At 34.4% G+C, this 25,004-nt stretch overlaps 2 protein-coding genes across 2 annotated transcripts in view; both read left to right on the top strand.

Annotated features, from left to right (window-relative positions):
- LOC149896769 (uncharacterized) overlaps positions 1 to 25,004 on the top strand; it is a 95,261-nt gene that overhangs the window by 68,023 nt on the left and 2,234 nt on the right. The window contains exons 15-19 of the mRNA XM_090117364.1: positions 1,820 to 1,850; positions 9,534 to 9,636; positions 10,198 to 10,323; positions 10,794 to 10,893; positions 24,675 to 24,762. Coding sequence (XP_089973490.1) covers positions 1,820 to 1,850; positions 9,534 to 9,636; positions 10,198 to 10,323; positions 10,794 to 10,893; positions 24,675 to 24,762 — 448 coding nt within the window. The remainder of the gene's footprint in view (positions 1 to 1,819; positions 1,851 to 9,533; positions 9,637 to 10,197; positions 10,324 to 10,793; positions 10,894 to 24,674; positions 24,763 to 25,004) is intronic.
- Positions 14,335 to 15,782, top strand: LOC149896770 (uncharacterized). Its single transcript, XM_090117214.1, has 5 exons — positions 14,335 to 14,354; positions 14,495 to 14,584; positions 14,743 to 14,844; positions 15,294 to 15,416; positions 15,504 to 15,782. The coding sequence occupies exons 2-5, from the start codon at positions 14,524 to 14,526 to the stop codon at positions 15,719 to 15,721; spliced, it is 504 nt and encodes a 167-aa protein (XP_089973340.1). The 5' UTR covers positions 14,335 to 14,354; positions 14,495 to 14,523; the 3' UTR covers positions 15,722 to 15,782.

Here is a 25,004-nt window from a genome sequence, read left to right as displayed (position 1 = left end):
ATAATTTGATATAATGGGGTTAGAATGAGAATTCGCTCCTTTGATGTAAATGCACGATTATAACTTCGTAGTTATTAAAGGAGGACTTTAAATTTATCTTAATTATATCAAACCGTATTACAGTTTACAAATTATCAGCTGTTTTGTATAGCAAATCAAATATTATTTAACCGTTTTCAAAATGTGAATTTACGACAATCAAAGTGAATTTTGTAAACTCACATTTTGACAACCATGTCCTATACTGGCAAATTCGTTTAGGAGTGATAGACAGACAGGTACTTTTGCATTTATAAGATACTAGCTGTGCCCTGCGGTTTACCCGCAGTGCTCCACTCATGTTGGTCTTAGCGTGGTGATGTATAACCTATAGCCTTCCTCGATAAATAGGCTATCTAACACCGAAAGAATTTTTCAAATTGATGATACCAAACTACTACGTAACTAACTTCTTACAAAAATAGCATCATCAAATATGCGAAATCAAAGCTAATATTCCTGCCAAATGATAAAAACGAATCCAAAAATACACGAAATTAAATAACATTGGAATGCAGAATAGTGAATAAAAGTGTAATCACACAGTGCCAAAAAGTTTACGGGCCATAAACAATACATAGACATGAAGGAGAAGAAAAGCTCGTTGTTTTGTTGGTAAGATGTTTATGGTTTTTATTAATAAATACAGTCAAATAATACTTAGTATAATACAATCTATAGTATCCAAAACAAAATATCACTGATTAGAAAAGGCTATAAAGTAACTGAAGATATTTGCATCATTGCATGTTAAGACAAATGCAGCAAATCAATACTTTTTAAAAAACGTTCAGTCATTCTTGAGCTACTTGACTTTATTTTCTATACATTTGACACTTTATAACATGTTTAAGGTAGAGATAAACTACGATAACATGGCGCGCCCCTCCAAAATTCAAAACGTTTGAAAGTATTTGTGAAATTCATAATAAATCTTATATATAAAAATGAATCGCAAAATGTGTTGGTAAGCGCATAACTCGAGAACGGCTGAACCGATTTCGATAATTCTTTTTTTATTATATTCCTTGAAGTACGAGGATGGTTCTTATGTAGAGAAAACGTAAATATTATGTACCACGGGCGAAGCCGGGGCGGACCGCTAGTAATATAATAATATAATATAATAATAAAAATTGATAATTTAATTATTATATTATTATAAATAATAATAATATAATATTTAAATATTTGTATTTCACTACACACATTGAAACAGTAATTTGGAGGGGCGCGCCATGTTATCGTAGTTTATCTCTATAATATTATAATACCATATTCAAACAGTTGTTAATTTATCTTGAGCTAAATAAATCTTTATTCAAGCAATGTTATACATCTGACGGGCTCATTTTATTGTCATCAACACCATTGTATGGCAATTGACTATCCTTGCACTTGATCTGTTAACAATGGCTTTTATAAGAATACTGTGTTGAACGATGTTTATTAAGCTATTGCATAGCTTCTATCGCAGGCCTTGAGCGCGGGGACCGAATCTAGAAATTCCGTAACGAAAAAACCTCACGCTCCCCACTCCGACGGGCGGAGGTGTGGCTTGAAGGCATAGCATGCAATAGCTTTACCGCGGCAGTCCCCGAGTGCCACACGTTTTTTTATGTTTCTGATTTCGTTTCTGAAAAAAGTATTAGGTAATAGGTACTCCACTTGTAACTCTACTAAGTACCTACTTACAAGTTTTATTGATATCTAATAAATCAATATCTTCAAATATATCTTCTGTGTTCTCTGCATTAACGTTGTCTTTTATTTGTTGCAGTTCCGGATTTTTGTCATCGTCCATTGAAGAGGTAAGTTGCATTTTAAAATTTAAACATTTTTTTTAATATAAAGTTTTACAAACTTTTTAATCTAAACAAAACTTCATAAATAAATGAAAACAAGCAATAATTGTCGAATAACAAGTGAAAGTAAACTCTAAATAACGTATTTAAAAATATCACAAAGCCAAGGGTTCCATCTGTATGCCACTAAATGTTTTATTAACAATTAATTTAAATGAGCTAATGAAAATATAGATAAAATAGAAATTCCTTAAAATTTATATAATTAATGGCCAGTTATAATGACATTTTAAATGGACACTTAAAAATCAATTCATATTATTGATGGCCAGTAATATTAAACGATCATTTATCAAAATTTAATTTTAAATAAAATTAACTTTGACACTTTAAATCAATTCATTTTATTGATAGCCAGTATAAAAGTCTTCTAGCAAAATAAATAAAAACTTTTTGACGATATCCTCCTTGTGTGGGCTAGAGACGACGTCAAAAATAGCGCCATTTAAGGAAGCGTCTCGTAAAGGAAACCGCCGGCATCCTGTCGCATTTATAAATTACGTCAGGACGTACAGAATTAACTAATTTTAACCGAACATTGAAATATTGTGATGTCCCTTTTAATTAATGAAGCTAGGAATTCGTAGCGGTGTTTTATTAGGTTTTAAATGTGTTTTGAAAGATACAAAAATCTCTACTTGAAAAGATTTAATTTCTTTTTACCATTTTTATAATCTTAATTACAGAATTTTTATTTAAATATTTAAAATTTAAATTCACATAAACCTCCAAAAATCATTTTTAGAATTTTTGAAAAGTACATAATATATACTAGCCGATTAATTCTAAGTCAGAATATTCTGTATATTTTCTGTATTTTTCTACGTAAAAATAAAAGACACACGGAACAGATATATTAGTCTCGTTTCATCGAGAATTCTCTTCAAATGTTTTTTTTTTTCATTGAAAACCTACAATATTGTTTTTATAGTCTGTGCCATAAATAGCATAGTTGGCGCCTAACGGCGTTATATAAAAGCTAAGACATACTATAAAATCGAGGACCTCTCAACGATAAAATACATTTCAAATGATCATTATCTTATCAAATTTATCACTAAACTGAGTAAGTTGACATTCTTTGATATACTACTTTCAACTTAATAATATGTATATTGTATATATGTGCAGACTGCAGTATTAAAAAAAAAATCATCGGTTCACAATAGACGAAAATATCTACAACCTTTTGATTTTGGAAGTCGGTTAAAAATTATAAACAAAGCCAGAGCTAGTTTAGTTACGGTCTACTTTTTGTACTCAGGCAATAACCTATAATCTAGATTCTAGATGCCTAGTTGAAGTAAAAATAAACGAAAGATGAAGTTGATTAATCATTGTTTTAAATTATAATATTTATAGTATTCTTTGTTCAACGAAATGTTTACTTGCTTTGATGGAAAATAATGTAGGCCAAGATAACAAAATATGCGAAATACCACGGAAATCTTGAGATTTTTAATAACCAGCCAATGCTCGCGCGTGCTTACATTAATAATCATAATAACAAACCCATTAAAAAACTGAAATACGCACGTAAACAAGAAATTCGATGTTCCGCCCACGCGTTAAGGGAACTAAAATAAACCCATTTAATTCTGCCCCGGCAAGTGTCAGTCTTATCCTGGCTGTATGCCGTGTGACTAGTGCGTTAAAAAAGTTAATGTCAAATTTTGGCGGGAAGACTTTTGACAGTTGCTTTTTTTTTTCTTCGTGTGTGTTAATTGTGAAAGTGTAAAGAGGTTTTATATTGTTGCAAATTTATGCTTCTCTGACATAGTCTCTGGTTTGATGATTCACAGGAAAAGAATCATCAAAATATCGTGTAAATTTTGCACTAGGCGGTTCGGTAAATTTATTGGCAGAGAACTTACTTCATGTTTTATTGAGTTGTCTAGAAAGCGACACTTAATATGTCACTTTTGCTAGAAAATCTTTTTATTTTTTTTAAACAATCCCGGTGGTGTTTTAAACACCAGCCAGGTTCCAGTAAACAGATGGAAATAGCGTACATCTATTATTATAAATATTATAAAGCTGAAGAGTTTGTTTGTTTGTTTGAACGCGCTAATCTCGGGAACTACTGGTCCGATTTGAAAAATTCTTTCGGTGTTAGATAGCTCATTTATCGAGGAAGGCATCACGCTACGACCAACAGGAGAGGAGCCACGAGGATGAAACCGCGCGGAGCGGCTAGTCTATTATAAAATATTTTTAAAACAAGAGCTGTTATGTTTACACCTTTACTTGTAAACGAATGGTTATAGACCTGAAAGCTAAGACATAATATTATAAAATTTCAACTAAGTATATAGTTTATTAGTGATTATATAAGAGAACCACTTAAATTTTTTAGTAATATTTGTATTAATTTGTCTGTTTTTTCCCCACTTAACATAGAAAAAAATGACATATTTATATTTTGTATGACCAAAAACTTTCGCATGTATAATACTTTAACAGAAGACTCAAGACTAGACACTATGTACACACATTACAAAACAAGTGTGTTTGTTCCGTAATAATAGAGAAAGCTGTGTGTCATAAAGTTATTTATCAAATATTTGAACAGTCATAGTTAACGCGCAGTTGCTTCTGTAAAACGAAATATAATAAGTAATAACCAGGCAGAAATAAAAACATGTACTTCTTTATTAAAACTGAAAATGCATTGATAATAAAGTATAGCCACAGAAAAGTATAGCTAAATATTGTTTTCTGCATACACAACTTCTCATTTATCTAATTAACGACACTGGAAAATATAAATCACTTATTTTTAAGGGCCTCTAAATACCTTTAAAATTACACACAGCTGCTGTGTTTTGAAACTTAATATACATAGAAACTCCATAGGTCCTGGATAAAAAACGTATAACTGAAAAAATACGTAAATATAAATGTGGTGTAGACTACAAGCTGTATACAGTGAACAGTCCAATTAAAAATTTTAAATACACAAATAAAAAAATACCTTGAAAAAGTTAATGTTATTGTCATCTACCATCTTTAAAAAAATCTTAGTACAGTTTTAGTATAGTCAACATAGATTAGAAAATGCGTCAAACGTATGCAAATGATACACAATACAAAGACACGAGCAATGCGTCGCTGAATGCGCCCGCGCACTTTTGAAGTGATTTATGTTGACATTTTTAAAAACGAACGTTTCTGTATGGAATGCAATGAAATTTGCCCTTGAATATTTTCTTTGGTGACATATTTATACACGTAACTTTTTATAAGCGTTTTATTGAAATATTTAGCTTTCTTTTTTTCATTTTCGTAGCAGTAGGTACATATTTATATGAAAATTAGTTATTTTTTTTAATATCGGCTTCTAAAGATATGTAAGCTTTCACAAATTCAAATTTAATGAGGAGTTCGCACGTAGCGTCGTTTTATCTAATATTTCAGTCTTTTTTGGTACGAATGTAAATTTAACAATTTGACACATTGTATAGTAGAGCCCAGAAAGAGCTTTTCCCCAAGCATCCATGGCATATTTACAAAGTATAATTCCCTACATCTTTATTTGTCGCTTGAGATAGTTAAAAGAGCAACTATGGAGTTTCTTGCCGGTTCTTCTCCATAGAATAGAGACTGCTTTCCGAATCGGTGGTAAATGTTAAAAATATGTAATGACGATTCGAAAGTGATTCTAAAAGAAGTCTAATTGAATAAATAAATGTTTGAGTTTGAGTTTGAAATCCGCTTCCGCAGGCATAACATAATTTTCCCAGGAGAGTGTTTAAATGTTAATGATAATACCTCCTGGGAACTGCTATATTCCTTGATAATTGACCTCCGTGATTATAAGCCCTACTCTATCACAGTACAGTAGTATTATGTATATTGTATAGTAGGTACTGAATAATAAATAGTAGTAGCACAGTATATAGAAAATCATATTGTTAGACTGTAGTAGTAGTATAGTACTGAATCAATACATGACTAAGATATAGCATGATCATAAAAACAACATTAATCATATCAATAAAAATATCTACGATACGATAAATATGTGTAATATTAAACGCTTGTTGTTAATAAAATTAATGGTGAGAAAATTATAAACAAATCGCGTGGGTTTTGATGTCTTTATGCTGAATGTTGGAGACGTAACGTCTCGTCAGAAATAGATTTTTGTAATGCGAATATATTCATATGTTTGAATCGTTTTTAAATTTTATTAACAACTAGCTGTGACCCCCCGACTCCGTTCGTAGAACAAGAGCAAGTCTCACAATAATAAAAAAAGGGCGTGTGTGCCGAGCACACGTGTCAGAAGTGAAACTTCTTTGGCAAGATCCAACGATACCGAAATCGTCGCCTCCATGACGAGACGGTAATGCCTGAGAACTTACACCTCAAAAAAAATATTAATCACTCGAAATTCGTTCACACGAAATCAATTGACATTTTTAAATAATAATGAACTAAACAAAGAAATATTCTGTATCGCTTTAATTTATCCGTTTGACATTCCACACCATCACAAAAGCTTGCTATAAAGTATACAAAAATAAAAAAATCGCATTTCTCAAACATTCCATACAATTTCTATTTTGCTCTACACAAAATTAGATCAGCAATAATATCAAGCTATAAAGATTTAAGAGTATGTATATTGAATTTCATTTTATCAGAGCAACGACTTTACAGCCAATTCCATTTTATTTGTGTACCCGCAAATATATTTATACCACGTTGACACCTAACGCTTTCAATGTCATTCTAGTCTTGACCGTGACCGTGCGCGCACGTCTTAACATACGCTCTGTATTAATTATCTGCACTTACTACATATGTAGGTTTTGTTGGCGAATTTATGTTCTTGAAAGCTAATAGGATACAACTAATATCTTTATCGTTTTATCAATTAATAAAAAATGCAAATGTAACTTTAAATACTTTGGAAAATCCAAAAGTGCACGCCTCATATTTTTTTTTTAATAAATATTTATTAATTATTATTTTTGTTTATTTAATAACAATTAAACCACATCGAATCAGACCCTGAAAAATGAAAGGGTTCTATTCCTGAGCATACTCAAGCGTAAGAGAAAAAAAAAGACTCGATTAGTAAAGTATTTCGGTCGCTATCGTGTTAACAAGAAAACCGGCCAAGTGCGAGTCGGGCTCGCGCACAAAGGGTTCCGTAGCAGCAAATATAATAAATTACAGTTAAATCAACCTATCTCAAAAACTATAAGAGATACTTTGATCAAACCAAAAATCGTTGAAAGAGTTAATTAGCATGCATCACCTCTATTTTTTTTAGAATTTTATACCCCGTAGTTATAAAAATAGAGGGGGGGGACATACTTTTTACGACTTTGAGAGCTGATATCTCAAAAACCGTTCACTTTAAGAAAAATGTTTTTTAGAAAACTTTATATCATTTTAAAAGACCTTTCCATTGATACCCCACACGGGTATGTACATCGAAAAAAAAAATTTCATCCCTCAGTTACATGTATGGGGGGCCCCACCCCCAATTCTTTTTTTTACTATTTAGTGTCATATTTTTGTAGCGGTTCATACAACACATATTCCCATCAAATTTCATCACTGTAGTACTTATAGTTTCCGAGTAAATCGGCTGTGACAGACGGACAGACGGACAGACGGACAGACGGACATGACGAAACTATAAGGGTTCCGTTTTTGCCATTTTGGCTACGGAACCCTAAAAAGGATCCGCACATACAGACACACGGACGTCCAAGACAGAACTTTTTTAAACTGTTTTTTAACTAGTTTAAATAACAAAAATGACATCAAAAATATCATGAACGTTAAAAATAGTGTTTTTTCTTAATATGTGTGTGTATGTATTATCTTACAAGTGCAATGTATGATACATAAAGACATTTTAAGTTTGAAAAATCAGATGTTTTGCGCGAAGTGACAGTAGTACCCACCTCAACGCTTCGCTTATGAGGCGTGCAAAAAAATTTGTTGTTTTTAAAGTAGGTTTACGATCGAGATGTTTACGTGATAACGTCTTATTGGTGGCAGCGCTCGAGATGAGACGGGAGATCGGTCCGTCTCTCTCTCGTTATACCTGCGATCGCGCTCGTGAGGTTTTGGTGTGACACAAGTTTCTGAACATGTCACCCGACTAAAACGATTTTAAAAACGTTATCACGTTCAAAACTATTTCGTCAAAATTATATCAATTTACAGTTTACACACACAATCTATTAATTATTGAAAATAATTCACCGTGTTACAAGCAACACGTACCAATAAGCAACATAGGATACCTATAAAAAGAAATCAGACTTACAGAAACACAGTTCAAATTGTATAACAGTTAAAATTATTATAACATTATTATTAAATAAATAAATACAAACATACGCATGTTTATCGCAAAAAAATAAGTTTACGATTTGACTCGAAGGTTTTTACATCAAAAGATACGTGTTCTCAAAATCGTAATTACAGACACATTTACACGGTTTAAATTTATAAATAACTACATAATATAAATCGTTATTTTATCACCAGACATTACATGAAATGGGAATTATTGTTTATAAGCGAAACGAGTAATAAACACAATATGAAAATATTTTGTACGAACATGAACGCAGCGTTATATTTCGGTTTCGCGCCAAAATTTGCCGCGCGCCATATAAAATGTCATTATATACCGCCATTACTGAAAATTTTATTGCAGTAGATGCTCATTCATTTGTAAAACGTTTCAAAGGGATTTGTATTATTATGTAGGTACTAGCTTTCCGCCCGTGATAAAAAGTAGCATGTGACACTCTAGGCTTCTATCTCCAGACACAAAAATCAGACCGTAAAACTGATACGTTTGCGCCGTGAAATAAAGACAAACTTTCTTCATTTTATAAATTATAATTATAGTAAAATTGTGGTACCTACTAGCTGAAACCCTCGGATTCATTCGATTGTTGTCAGAATAAAAAGAAGCCTATGTGCTAAGTCATATGATATGGCTCGTCGGAATTAGTTACAAGATACATTTAATTATCTTTTATTGCCAGACTCAATTATCATACTTATTATATTACTCGTTACTTCGTTTTATTGCATTAACTCATTTATTTTTCTATTTCAATAAATAAATTAAATTTAGAAGCAATTCTTTGTACACAATTTAACCTCTACACTTTCCCAACAGTTTTATTAGTAAAAAGTGCATTTCAAAAATAAAAACAATTTAAAAACAAATGCTGACCACATTATGTCTGTGTGGTTAACGCTCTTAAAAAGTTCGCGTTGGGGCCTTGACTGTACACCAAAACCTGTGTTTGTGAGTATTTTCAGAGGAATTTGAATAATATGCCGGTTAGAGTTTAGACTAACATAATAGAATAGTAAACATAAAGACTGAATTAATTGTCTTTATATTCTACTCAATAAAAAGCTTAAACAAGGAGAATAAAAACGTACGTCAATAACAATAAAGAAATAAATAAAAATCTCCATAATGATTTTCATTTATTATAAGAAGACTATTTATTTATAAATTAATTTATTAAAAACGTAACGTCCATAAAATAAATATCCTACCCATCCTCAGTTTTATCGAAACAATATCCTCTTCATCCTTTATTCTTATTCAATTTATATGTTTGTCAACAGTTGCAAGTACGAAACTCGCGAACCGAATCGACCGAAGACGAGAAACACAGCGATGACAGCAGACCGCTCAGCCATGCGTCTGACTTCAGCAGGGATAATATATGTGAGTTCCAAACTTCCAACTTAAACTCAACTGATTGATATTGCAATTTTATATTAATGAATGATCCTCAGACAAATTGACACATAGACATTGATACAGGATGTATCAGGTATGACCGTATGAAGTAGACCTAAAAAAGTAAAAAAAAATGTTTCAATATTTACAGTCGAATAACCAAACATTATTTTTACGTTAGCTACATCTGTATCTTTGTAACCGACTTCTTTAGACTCGCTTTTGATCCAATTTAAGCGAACAGATTTAATTCAAACTTTGTAGGTACACTTATCAAGGATTACTGACAACAGGATAATATCTACTTGTAACTTTTCAAAGAATAGAAAAAAATCGATCACGAGGTGTGATTCTAAATCGATTCTTTCGCCATTCCGGGGCACGCCTTGATTTCTCGGCCACCCGTGACGTGATCACGCCAGAACAATCGAATTCATTCTACTCTTTCGGTTTTGTGTCTATGGGACACCCCATTTATCGATAATATCAAATCTACTAAACTACTTAATTTATCGTGTTTTAAACACAATATTTCTTATATTTCAGTGTCTCTCAGTAACGCGCCGCGTAGAAGCAGACGCGGTACGACAAGCGAATGGCAGCGGCCGCTCACTCGCTACCTGCCAGTTGATAGAGACGACTTCGATCTGCGCACACACGTTGAGTCCGCCGGTAAGTAGAGCTGTAGTGTTAGAGTTGTAGGGGTATAGAGATGTAAAATTATAGAGTTGTAGAGCTGTAGAGCTGTAGAGATGTAGATATGTAGAGCTGTAGAGACGTAGAGCTGTAGAGTCATAGATATGTAGAGTTAGAGCTGTAGAGATGTAGAGCTTGTAAAGATAAAAATTGAAGTTTTAGATTGTAAATAAATAATACATTCATAGAATAGAGATTAAATTATTGATAGAGATGCTTCAACTTGCAAACGTGCGTTGATAATGCATGAAAGTAGAGATATAGAGATTAAAAATTATGAAGCAGAAGTCAAGAGTTATAAGTTAAATTATGGAACCACTGTGGGGTGAATGAAGATATTTACGAAATCTGATTGATATTACAAACTAAATAATGGATAAAAATTTTAAAACAACCAATTGTAATGTAATATTTGTCTATATTTTATATTAATTTACTATTCGCAGGTCACCAAGTGGAGTTATGCCCCTACGTGACGGTGAACTCGAGCTCGTGTCGCGGATACTTGCACAAGCTTGGGGCCAAGTTTCATACGTGGTCCAAAAGGTATGTAATTGTTAATTTTTATTTAGTAGATTTTTTTACTTATGATAAACTGTAGTTTCCGGGATTACGATTGCTTGTTAAATTAATTATTTTGCTAAGGGCCTCGTTCACCATCTCCAAGTAAAGTGTTGATTAGTTACTTCTTAATTAACGTTAATCAGCAAGTAAAGGTTACGAGTATCTTTTGTCAATTTCACAAACGAAAAATAAGCTCTGAGTAACAACTTACTGGCTAAATGAGTAACGGAACAAATCGTACGTCCCGTTCGTTCAATATTACGTCAATGTCACACGTCAAACGTCATTGCACTATTGCAGCTGTCATTTATTTGATAATTGTTGTGGATTGTCTGTAGGGTTGGAAATACGCGTGTGATTTTAATTTGTTAAGTTGTACTTACCTTTTTATTCATCATGAATAAAGTTAAAAGAGATAGAAGTGCAAACTTTTCTTGGCTAAACTGTACATTATAGGGCGTGGAGTTGAGAGTCGTAATTTTTTTTGTGGTTAGCTATTGTCCTATGGAACCTAAATCTGAAATTTCACAGCGCGAAAACTTTTTGTTTTTGAGTCACGAATTTTTGAAAATCGGAAAATTTTACTCCATTTTATCTTTGAAACGCGAACTTACTGTTATGACAGTGTCAAATTGACCTACAGCGATTGTCAAACGCGTTTCATTTCAGGTAAAACATTTCTATCTAACAAAAAAAATATTATAATTTAAATTTTATTTATGAAATTTGTATATTTTTTAACAACAACATTAAAAACAATTATTATTAAGTATAGTTTTTGTAAAATAGATTAAATAAAATAAAATTATTAATATTCGCAATTTATAATTTAACAAAAATATTAATCGAAGTGTCTAGTCGTCCGCTAAACGGATGAATAAAATAAATTAGTCGTCCGATTACCGGATGAATAAAATAATTTAATCGTCCGATTATTCGGATTACTAGATAACCTTTTAACACTAAAGCTAGTTGGGTTGGACTAAAGCAAAGGGGGCGCAGGACTTTTGATGAAGTTGGTGTCATTTTAACACCTATTTATTATTGTTTTATCGTAAAGATAACGCTAATATAAGCATGTTTTATAGGAACAACTTTTCTCTAAAATCAAAAATGGCGGAGATATTCACCCTCAATTCGTTAGGTTAGGTTTAGGTTAGGTTAGCCTTTAGGTTAGGTTAGGTTAGGTTAGGTTTCTTAAAAAAAAACTACACAGAAATAGGAGCCCCGCGAAGCGGGGCTCCGTCGACGCGCAAAAAAAAATCAAGTTAGGTTAGGTTAGCCGTTAGGTTAGGTTAGGTTAGGTTTCTTAAAAAAAAAAACTACACAGAAATAGGAGCCCCGCGAAGCGGGGCTCCGTCGACGCGCAAAAAAAATCTAGTTTAGGTTAGGTTAGCTGTTAGGTTGGGTTAGGTTAGGTTTCTTTAAAAAAAAAACTACACAGAAATAGGAGCCCCGCGAAGCGGGGCTCCGTCGACGCGCAAAAAAAAATCAAATACCTACGTGTGCCCTCCTCCTCCCACAAAAAACCTATAATACGTGCGGCAGTTCTCTAAAGAAACCCCGATAACCTAACTATATAGATAAATAGATGTTATCGGACGATTAAATTATTTTATTCATCCGGTAATCGGACGACTAATTTATTTTATTCATCCGTTTAGCGGACGACTAGCGCTGTCCAATATTAATTGTACGCTTTGTACCGTGGAACAAAACAATAACGACGTCAATTTCAGTTACCGTTCGTTTGCTGCCTTTCAGTCGAGATCGTTTCGTGCGTACTCCTGTTAAGCCCTAAAACTGTACAAAACTATTAAACTTTTACTTTTAGCATACAAATAGGTAGCGAGGAGCGAAGCGACGAGCGTGTTAGGTTAACATTTGAACTGCCGCACGAGCCGAGCGAGCGAAGCGAGCGTGCCGCGGTAGCGGCCGGCGAGTGCCAGAAGCGACTTTAGGGCGATTCCCACTCAAACAAAAAAAAAAACTACAGGTCATACTAATGTCTATTACATTAAATCTGTCATATTTCAAATCAAAGAGCTAATGCAATATTACTAGTATTGAAAACTATTATTGTAAAGTAATAATTAATATTAATTGCTTCAGATCAATGTGGAACTGGAAAAAAATACCTAAAGCAAAGGGGGCGCAGGACTTAGAAAATTTTTGATGGAGTTGGTATCATTATAACACCTATTTATTATTGTTTTATCGTAAAGATTACGCTAATAAAAGCATGTTTTGTTGGGGAAACTTTTCTCTAAACTTGATAATTACCAAGATACATGACGGATTGTAAAATGTAAATTTTTTCAATGATGGAATATTATGTATTCAATATTAAGCTGCGAAAGTCCGAATCTAGCTAAAAAACGTTACGCTAAAATAAGCATTGCATTATCATAAGACTTGCCACAGAACCGAAGCTGTCAACCCCGAATTCCACGTGGTCTTGTCTGCCCTACCCCTAGAGTGTATGTAAAAAGCCGGAGGCGCGGAGGGAGAGCAGCCTTCGCCCGTCGTGACAAAGCTCGGGAGACGTGCGGAGCGGAGCGGCTGAGGCTGGTCGCCGAAGGCGACCAATAAGCTGAAGCTGCGAAGTGGAGTACGGGCGACCGTGCTTTGTCACGCAAGGGCGGAAGGGCTGCACTTCCCGTAGCGCCGGAGCTAAGGCAGTGTCTGAGACAATATAAAAAAGACATGAGGAGATAGGGAAAGGGTTAGGTTAGGTTTTATCATCAATCTTTGAGGGCGAATATCTCGGCCATTTTTTATTTTGGAGAAAAAGATTTTTTTATAAAACATGCTTATTTTAGCGTTTTGAATAAAAATTATGTATTTTATGATACCTATACAATTTTCACTTTAGATCAAAAATTTTCTAAGTCCTTACTTTGCGCCCCCTTTGCTTTAGGCGGACCAAAACTTAATTTGTAAATATCTCGAAAACTATTAATTTTCGCGCCCCCTCCTTTACAGGGGAAGTTCCTAGTACCCACCCCCCCTCTCTCCACCCCCCACTACCCCCAAATTCCACGCCCTATAATGTACAGTTTTACCCTTTTCTTTGCATGAGAGAGATATTTTAGTCTCTCTTGTAAAAAAATACCAAGCTGTGCTGGAAAATAAACAGAGTGATGGTTCGACGTGGAAAAAGAAAGAAGCCGCTTGGGAAAGCATTCAAAATGAATTTAATGCTCGATCTGGAGGCATATTCAGATCGACCAAAACATTAAAGGTTAAATATGAGGGCTTGAAACGTATAGTGAGGAAAAAGTCAGCTGCATGTCACTCTGAACTTTACCGTACCGGAGGCGGTAAGAACATTGCTCCTCCACTCGATAATGTGGAAGAACAGATTAAAGCAATGATAACTTTAAGCACCGATGGCTTGGATAGTATATACGACTACGATATATTGCCACAAATTCAAGAAGGTAGGTAACCTTGTTCACTTGTTTAAAAAAGTACTAGGGAACGTGACCGTCTTTACCAGTGCGGTCTATTTGAAATCAAAAGTGGTTTATTGTAAATGATTAGTCATACCTATTTAACTAAAATATATGCTTTCTTACAGACAGAATTGATGTTACCTCCATCCATACAATGCCACCATCACAAATGGATAACAGAACTGAGGTTGTAGAAAGTGAGGCTACTCAAAACCGTAAGTATCCAATATACTACCTATCATGTCATGTAGGTACCTATCAACATATTTGCAAAAGAAATAAATTTGCCTGCTGAGTCGCACAATCAAAGTTAAATCATTATTTATTTCCCATTCACTTGATTGCTAATAATTATTGCTGTACTTTTTTACAGAAGTTGTACTATTAGTTACAAATGAGGAATCATTGCCACTCACTATTAGTTCAGAAACAGTTCCAGAAGAAACAAATATAATAAAGGGAGACGATGTAAATGGTAAGTATGTGTTGATATTATTTTTTATACTTTTCATTAATTGTAACCTTTTATATTCTTCAAGTAATAGGATAACTAATATATAATTAATATATAATATTTTAATCTTATATATAAAAATGAATCGCAAAATGTGTTGGTAAGCGCATAACTCGAGAATGGCTGAACCGATTTCGATAATTCTTTTTATATTATATTCCTTGAAGTACGAGGATGGTTTTTATGTAGAGAAAACGTAAATATGTACCACGGGCGAAGCCGGGGCGGACCGCTAGTATATAATATAATTAAATTAACAGCAACAGCAGTTATGTAAGTTAAGGTCTACCTCACACTGGTTAATATGTTACTGTGCCCATATGCTATTTCTTAATATAAACCATATTATGAGTTCTCATCTATAAAAGTAAACACATTTAAAATTAATATATACTTCATTTTTATTTCAGACAAAGCTTTGCATGAAACGCCAAATGGGAAATGTGTCATAACTCCAACTACTTCTGCCAATAAAAAATGGGATGTCACTAGCAGAAGAAATTTAAAATCAAGAAAACATCCTGCACTGATTGGTATGACTTAGTAATAGAATTGTAACATAATATATAAAAAATTACAATTTCTTTCTCAACCTAATTTCACTATTGTTTTATTTACAGCTAATACACCAAAAAAAACACTTTTTGATGAGCTGACTCAAGCTAAGCTGGAACTAGTTCAGCTCCAAAGAGATTTTTTGGAAGCAGAAATAAGTGAAAAAAAGAAGGTGTGGGAATTTGAAGAAAGTGAACGCAAGAAGGAGGCAGAGTTTAAAGAAAAGGAGCGCAAATGGAAGGAAGAAGAGTATAAATTAAAATTAGGAAAGAATTTTAAATAAATTCAATAGTATTTATTCATCTCAAAAATTGTATCACTAGCTGTAAGGTACCTGATTATAAATAAATAAATAATAAATAAATAAATTGTTTGATTTATTTAGGATCTATTATTATTTAGTAATGGTAAAAAATATTCTTGCACCAGTCTATTTCTAGGATCATAATTCAGCTCAGGGCTCTGTGCTGCAATTTCTTCCAGAGTCTGTGTATCAGTTGAGTTGTAGTTGTCCCCAAAGTTTCTTTCATTAATATTAATTGCAATATTATGCAATACAAAGCAGGCAACTATTATAGCTTGTACACGAGCTAATTTTAACGTTATCTGTCGCCTAAGCACAGGAAACCTATTCTTGCACACACCAAAACATCTTTCAATAGTATTCCTTGTTCGAATGTGTGACTCATTATATAAATTTTCTGCCGGGGATGATGGGTTCAGAAAGGGTGTCAAAAGATATTGCTTTAACTCATATCCACTGTCACCGAGAAGTAAGCCATCTCTAAATTGTCCACTTTCAAATCTGTGTTTCAAAAATGAATTATTGAAAATTGTCTGATCATGAACAGATCCTGGCCATCTTGCTACAATATCCAAGCATTTTAATTGGCTGTCACAAACAACCTGAACATTAATTGAGAAGTTTGACTTTCTGTTCCTATAATTTTCAGCTGAATTGCCACCTGAAATGAAAAGTATATAAGGATTACATTTTAATATTTTAATGATTACCAAGTTAACATTTTCTTCATTGGCATGACAACATAAAAAAATAAAACGTACCTGGTGACTTTATTGTAACATGAGTACAATCTAAAGCCCCTATTACCCTGGGGAATCTTGCGATTTCATAAAAACCATCTTGAAGTGTGTTTAAGTTGTCAGGGAACTTTATTATCAATGGGCGTAGTTGAGCAATAGCCACAGTCACCTTCTTAACGATACGGCTTGCTGTTGGTGGACTGACTCCACAAAAATCAGCCGCACTTCTTAAGTAGGATCCAGTAGCGAGATACCTCAATGTTAATAGTAGGCTTGTTTTTGTTGGAACTGCTTGATTTCTAAAATAAAGATTTTTTATAAGTTAGGTAACTACTACACCTACTTCAAACAACAGGTAACACATTTATGTAGCTACTTTGAATATTATAGGAGGGAGGGATTAATATGATTTGATAGGTTCTCTAGGATCTATAAGTAAAATCACTTCAATAATTAAAAAATACTACTCACCTTTGCGATGTAGGCATTATTTTATGTTTTATAAATGTTATTTTATATCGACAATATCACTCATATACGAACTATTTAGTAGCGACATGTAGCAAGATGTGTGTTAGGTTTTGATATGTTCGGTTTTTAAAATATAGTTCATTCCTTGTCTGTCCATCAAGCGTTTTATTTTATTAGAGGTTATGGACCCAGATTTTTTAGTTGAAAATGACGACGAATTATCTTGTTAGTGTGCCTAAATTGAAAGGACGTGAAAACTACAGCGAATGGGCTTTTGCGGCTGAGAATTTTCTGGTGCTGGAGGGATTGTCTGATTGCATCAAGTCGGAGACTGTACCAGCAGAAATAGGAGCAGCAGGTGACGCGAAAACCAGAGCTAAGCTGATCATGACAATAGATTCGTCGCTTTATGTGCATATAAAAAGTGTTCAAACGACACATGAGCTGTGGAAGAAATTGAAGAACCTATTTGATGACTCAGGATTCACGAGAAGAATCAGTTTGCTGAGGAGTTTGATTTCAATACGACTCGAAAATAGTGCTTCAATGACTTCGTACGTGACACAAATCATTGAAACAAGCCAAAAATTAAGCGGTACGGGCTTTAATATCAATGATGAGTGGGTCGCATCGCTTTTGTGGTAAAACTGTACATTATAGGGCGTGAAATTTGGGGGTAGTGGGGGGTGGAGAGAGGGGGGGTGGGTACTAGGAACTTCCCCTGTAAAGGGGGGGGCGCGAAAATTAATAGTTTTCGAGATATTTACAAATTAAGTTTTGGTCCGCCTAAAGCAAAGGGGTCGCAAAGTAAGGACTTAGAAAATTTTTGATCTAAAGTGAAAATTGTATAGGTATCATAAAATACATAATTTTTATTCAAAACGCTAAAATAAGCATGTTTTATAAAAAAAACTTTTTCTCCAAAATAAAAAATGGCCGAGATATTCGCCCTCAAAGATTGATGATAAAACCTAACCTAACCCTTTCCCTATCTCCTCATGTCTTTTTTATATTGTCTCAGACACTGCCTTAGCTCCGGCGCTACGGGAAGTGCAGCCCTTCCGCCCTTGCGTGACAAAGCACGGTCGCCCGTACTCCATTTCGCAGCTTCAGCTTATTGGTCCGCACGGCTCCCGAGCTTTGTCACGGCGGGCGAGGGCTGCTCTCCCTCCGCGCCTCCGGCTTTTTACATACACTCTAGGTGTAGGGCAGACAAGACCACGTGGAATTCGGGGTTGACAGCTTCGGTTCTGTGGCAAGTCTTATGATAATGCAATGCTTATTTTAGCGTAACGTTTTTTAGCTAGATTCGGACTTTCGCAGCTTAATATTGAATACATAATATTCCATCATTGAAAAAATTTACATTTTACAATCCGTCATGTATCTTGGTAATTATCAAGTTTAGAGAAAAGTTGCCCCAACAAAACATGCTTTTATTAGCGTAATCTTTACGATAAAACAATAATAAATAGGTGTTATAATGATACCAACTCCATCAAAAATTTTCTAAGTCCTGCGCCCCCTTTGCTTTAGGTATTTTTTTCCAGTTCCACATTGATCTGAAGCAAATAATATTAATTATTACTTTACAATAATAGTTTTCAATACTAGTAATATTGCATTAGCTCTTTGATTTGAAATATGACAGATTTAATGTAATAGACATTAGTATGACCTGTAGTTTTTTTTTGTTTGAGTGGGAATCGCCCTAAAGTCGCTTCTGGCACTCGCCGGCCGCTGCCGCGGCACGCTCGCTTCGCTCGCTCGGCTCGTGCGGCAGTTCAAATGTTAACCTAACACGCTCGTCGCTTCGCTCCTCGCTACCTATTTGTATGCTAAAAGTAAAAGTTTAATAGTTTTGTACAGTTTTAGGGCTTAACAGGAGTACGCACGAAACGATCTCGACTGAAAGGCAGCAAACGAACGGTAACTGAAATTGACGTCGTTATTGTTTTGTTCCACGATACAAAGCGTACAATTAATATTGGACAGCGCTAGTCGTCCGCTAAACGGATGAATAAAATAAATTAGTCGTCCGATTACTGGATGAATAAAATAATTTAATCGTCCGATAACATCTATTTATCTATATAGTTAGGTTATCGGGGTTTCTTTAGAGAACTGCCGCACGCATTATAGGTTTTTTGTGGGGGGAGGAGGGCACACGTAGGTATTTGATTTTTTTTTGCGCGTCGACGGAGCCCCGCTTCGCGGGGCTCCTATTTCTGTGTAGTTTTTTTTTTTAAAGAAACCTAACCTAACCCAACCTAACAGCTAACCTAACCTAAACTAGATTTTTTTTTGCGCGTCGACGGAGCCCCGCTTCGCGGGGCTCCTATTTCTGTGTAGTTTTTTTTTTTTAAGAAACCTAACCTAACCTAACCTAACGGCTAACCTAACCTAACTTGATTTTTTTTTGCGCGTCGACGGAGCCCCGCTTCGCGGGGCTCCTATTTCTGTGTAGTTTTTTTTTAAGAAACCTAACCTAACCTAACCTAACCTAACCTAACCTAAAGGCTAACCTAACCTAAACCTAACCTAACGAATTGAGGGTGAATATCTCCGCCATTTTTGATTTTAGAGAAAAGTTGTTCCTATAAAACATGCTTATATTAGCGTTATCTTTACGATAAAACAATAATAAATAGGTGTTAAAATGACACCAACTCCATCAAAAGTCCTGCGCCCCCTTTGCTTTAGTCCAACCCAACTAGCTTTAGTGTTAAAAGGTTATCTAGTAATCCGAATAATCGGACGATTAAATTATTTTATTCATCCGGTAATCGGACGACTAATTTATTTTATTCATCCGTTTAGCGGACGACTAGACACTTCGATTAATATTTTTGTTAAATTATAAATTGCGAATATTAATAATTTTATTTTATTTAATCTATTTTACAAAAACTATACTTAATAATAATTATTTTTAATGTTGTTGTTAAAAAATATACAAATTTCATAAATAAAATTTAAATTATAATATTTTTTTTTGTTAGATAGAAATGTTTTACCTGAAATGAAACGCGTTTGACAATCGCTGTAGGTCAATTTGACACTGTCATAACAGTAAGTTCGCGTTTCAAAGATAAAATGGAGTAAAATTTTCCGATTTTCAAAAATTCGTGACTCAAAAACAAAAAGTTTTCGCGCTGTGAAATTTCAGATTAAGGTTCCATAGGACAATAGCTAACCACAAAAAAAATTACGACTCTCAACTCCACGCCCTATAATGTACAGTTTAGCCGCTTTTGTTAGCGGGATTAACAGAAAAATATTCCCCTATGATAATGGCGATTGAGCATTGCGGCATACCATTGACATCAGACGCCATTAAAACAAAATTATTGGACATGGAAGAAAGTGGAAATGGCAAAGACAGTAGCGCTTCCAATTCCAGTGGAGCATTTGCGAGTTATAAGATGAAACGGAATGTTGGTAACACTGAACAGATGTCAAACTTGTCAAAGTCAAAACCAAAAGTCATTAGATGCTACAAATGTAAACAAACAGGACATTATCGCAATCAGTGTACATTTTCGGACAAAAATGCGTCGAATACAAATAAAAATGAACGCACAAGAAGTAACGCGTTTAGCGCCGTGTTCCTGAATGGTGAATTTTGTAAAAGTGACTGGTATATTGACTCCGGGGCGAGTGTTCATCTTACCGCGAACGAAGAATGGTTGTCAAATGTGTCGCGAGATGTTATGATCAAAGAAATTGTCGTGGCAAATAAAGATAAAATACCAGTAGTATGTACTGGAGATGTGCAGATTACGACAAAGACGCATGCCTGTGAATACGATATTACAGTGAAAGATGTATTATGCGTGCCGAAGTTGACTACAAATCTGTTGTCTGTTAGTCAACTTATATCAAAAGGAAACAAAGTTTCATTCAACAATAATGGATGTCAGATTTTCAACCAAGCAGGAGTATTAGTGGCTACAGCGAGTCTGTTGAATGGTGTGTATAAACTAAACATGCCTGAGTGTTGTTCATCGGCTGCAGTGATGGTGTCCAGTGAAGTTTGGCATCGACGTCTAGGTCATGTCAACAGCCAGTATTTGAACAAGATGCAAGATGCTGTACAGGGATTGACACTTGATAGTAAGACTGATATATCAAAGTCATCATGTGTTGCATGCTGTGAGGGGAAGCAGAGCCGCTTACCTTTTCCCAGATATGAAGATGTTATAGTGTTGGAGAAGATGGAGACAGAGAGTGATCTGAAGGTACAGGAAAATTGTTCAGATGAAGTGAATATGGTTCCAGTGGAGGAAAAAGACTTGACACCTCAGGAAGATTCACTTGAACAATCAGAGAGCTCGAACACAGATGACAGCAGTGAACTATATGTACCTTGTGAAGAAGACACATTAGATAGCTCTGAGACTGGTACAACAGACAGTGAAGACTCCATTATATTGAACAATGTCAACATAATATCTGGTCCCCGGCGTAGGCAACAGCCAGACAGATATGGATTTGCAAGTGCTTGTATAAAAGATGACAACATGTTCATGGATGAGATATCCTTGCAGGAAGCTTTGGAAGGTCCAGAGAAAGAACATTGGTTAGCGGCAGTACAGGATGAGCTACAGACGCTACAGTCATTCGAGAATCATAGTGCATGGGAACTCGTAGATGTACCAAAAGATGGTACTATAGTGCAGTGCAAGTGGGTGTTACGAAAAAAGTACGATAGTGAAAACAATGTGCGTTATCGTGCTCGTTTGGTCGCAAAGGGCTTCACCCAAAAATATGGTGTAGATTACACAGAAACATTTTCGCCTGTAGTGAGACATACAACCCTTCGACTATTATTTGCATTATCTGTAAAGTTAGGTATGGATGTTCACCATTTAGATGTCAAGACTGCTTTCTTGAATGGTGATTTAGAGGAAACCATTTACATGAAAATGCCAGATTGTTATAATAGTAGTAGTTCAGATCATAAAGTATTGAAACTTAAAAAGGCCATTTATGGACTTAAGCAAGCCTCTAGAGCTTGGAATAAAAAGGTTGATAATTGTTTGATCAGTAATGGTTACAAAAGGTCAAAAATAGAACCATGTATGTATACAAAGAATATTAATAATTGTAAGACCATTGTGACAGTCTATGTCGACGATTTCTTTATATTTTCCAATGATATAATTGAAACTAATAACTTGAAACAGATTTTATCTAATAATTTCAGCATTAAGGACTTAGGTGAAGCTAAATTATGTCTTGGAATGAATGTAACCTTCAATAAAGATAAAGGATATGTAACTCTGAGTCAGGAAGCTTATATTGATCAACTTTTAAGCAGATTTAATTTAAGTGATTGTAAGACTGTTGATACTCCGATGGAGGTCAAATTAAATGTAAATAAAGGTCCAGTAGGGGCAAATAGTCATGTGCCCTATCAACAACTAATTGGTAGTTTGATGTACTTGTCAGTCTTAACTAGGCCAGATATTAGTTACTCTATAAGTTTTTTAAGTCAGTTTAATAATTGTCACACAAAAGAGCATTGGGAATATGCAAAAAGAGTATTAAGGTATTTAAAACGAACTAAATGTTATGGAATAAAATATTGTAAAGAAGGTAATTCAGAAATAACAGGCTATGTAGATGCTGATTGGGCTTCTAACTCTGAAGATAGGAGATCATATACTGGAATGTGTTTTTTGTTATCTGATGGTGTAATATCATGGGAGTGTAGAAAACAGAAATGTGTAGCCCTCTCTAGCACTGAATCAGAGTATATTGGTCTATCTGAAGCATGTAGAGAAGCATTATATCTTAAGGAATTACAATATGAAATAACCAATAAGATGTACACTATTTGCATATTTAATGATAACCAAGGTGCGCAGAAGCTGTGTGCAAATCCAGCATTTCATAAACGTACAAAGCATATCGATATTAAATACCATTTTTGTTGTGATCTAGTAAGAGATAAAATTGTTAAGGTGCTGTATTTGCCAACAGCTGATATGCCAGCTGATATTCTTACTAAAAGTTTATGTTCAGCAAAACATTATAAATTTATGTTGCTTCTTGGCATAGTTTGTATAGAATAATTTTGTATATGATTGTTTAGTGAATATTGTGATAAGTAGGGGTGTTATTTTATATCGACAATATCACTCATATACGAACTATTTAGTAGCGACATGTAGCAAGATGTGTGTTAGGTTTTGATATGTTCGGTTTTTAAAATATAGTTCATTCCTTGTCTGTCCATCAAGCGTTTTATTTTATTAGAATAAAGTTATGCACTTGGTTAACTGCATATTTCGATAGACGAAATCTAGCGAAAAAATCAGTTTCATCCAGGTCCGTAAAATAATCAACACGGAATTTAAATACACGAATCCTTGCTATTCGTTGTGTCGAATAATATTCTAATTCATCCAACTGATGATCAATTAAATCAAATAAATCCATTTTTATTCGTTTATTTAAAAAAAATCGTTGGTGATATGCAAGAAATGACAACAGACAATACTTAACCGTCGAGTAAAACACGCTAATTGGCAGAAGACGTGGCAAGTAAGTTAGTGACATATCACACTAGCGGATTGCGAGCGGTTTCAAAGCGGAGCGGGTGCGCAACGAATACGTTGCGGTTGCGCAGCGAATTCGTTGCGGACGCGTGGCAGATGCGCAACGTTTACGTCGCAGTCATGTACACTCATTAACAAAATGGAATCCGTGCTGGTTGTTACTTATAACTTGTGATAGTATAATAATTATGAGATCATTATTTTTTACGAGTTTCATAACATGTTAATGTTTAGGGTATTGTTTTATCTATTAAATCTTGGTCGAAATGCAATCAGATAACTTAATTGCTCATTAAGAAAGTTCATTAGTGAAATAAATGTTAAAGCTCCTTAACTAAAACAGGGCTATCTTATTATTAGATAAATAGCAGTGAATAGAAAATTTTATCAAGCAACCAGCAACTCACTATCACTTTGCTCATAATTAGGTTCACAAAATCTCTTTATAACATACGTTGCTATGGGAGAGATTATACTGGTCAGTCGTTACATACTTTTGGAATGTATGGTACATTCTAAAAGTCCTAGTAATTCAATTTTATAGCACCTTTTTTTAACAACTCCAGTTGTTATTACATCTTTAGTTAACTGTTAAGTAAGTGCATTTCCACAGTACGGTTAAAAAATTGAGTGCTACAGAAACGATGGAAATATTGAATGGAAGTTAGGCAAGGCGGAAGGGCTGGCTTTTGTGCGAGAGTATACAAAATGACGCGTCCGCAACGAATTCGCTGCGCAACCGCGGCGTGTTCGTTGCGCGCCCGCAACGTATTCGTTGCGCACCCGCTCCGCTTTGAAACCGCTCGCAATCCGCTAGTGTGATATGTCACTTACGGGTCAGTTAAACTTATGATTAGTGCTACTCGGACGTCGTGAAACTCGCACTTGAAGTTACGGGCCACTTTAACTGGCGATTAGCCTACTCGACACTTTACTTGAGGGTGGTGAAACAGGCACTAAGTTATATTAAATTTAAGATAAATTAAAATTTTATAATTCTTAATTTTAATTTTATAAAGTTAGCAAATAAAGTGTAATCATTTTTTTACGAGAACTTGATACTAGAACTCACTACTAGCATAAATACGTATAAAACAAAAATAATATATACTTGTAAGAAGGATAAAGATGTGTTACTTTCTTTTTTTTTAACAGGTGGTTCGTTTTCGATCGCGAAACGAAAACGCTCGTCTACTATTGGGACAAAACTGAGAAGAAGCCGCGTGGAGGCGCTTACTTTCAGGTATCGTATTATATTTTTTACTTAAAAATTGATTTATTTTATATCATACTTACTTCAAATTTCATCGAAATTAGTTTAAGAGATTTGAGACAAAAGAGAAAAAAATATTTCGTTTGTATAACGTAGTAATACGATTTGAATTAAATACTAAAAAAAGAAGTACTTTTAGGGCGGCTTGCGCATCGTCGTTAAATACAGTTTAAGAGCGACGTAAACGCATTTAGTCTGCTAATTATAATTAG

The sequence above is a fragment of the Colias eurytheme genome, chromosome 27, assembly GCF_061535395.1.
Source record: "Colias eurytheme isolate Ceu_HAF_F1 chromosome 27, ilColEury1 Martin Lab GWU primary, whole genome shotgun sequence".
NCBI classification, from domain to species: Eukaryota; Metazoa; Arthropoda; class Insecta; order Lepidoptera; family Pieridae; genus Colias; species Colias eurytheme.
This window is presented reverse-complemented; position numbering and strand designations above follow the sequence as displayed.

Bases quoted from the DNA above. Each gene is read 5' to 3' on its own strand.
- LOC149896770 (XM_090117214.1), top strand. From the start codon at position 14,524: ATGCCACCATCACAAATGGATAACAGAACTGAGGTTGTAGAAAGTGAG. The intron at 14,585-14,742 runs GTAAGTATCCAA...ACTTTTTTACAG, and splicing joins AAGTGAGGCTACTCAAAACC to AAGTTGTACTATTAGTTACA. The intron at 14,845-15,293 runs GTAAGTATGTGT...TTTTTATTTCAG, and splicing joins AAAGGGAGACGATGTAAATG to ACAAAGCTTTGCATGAAACG.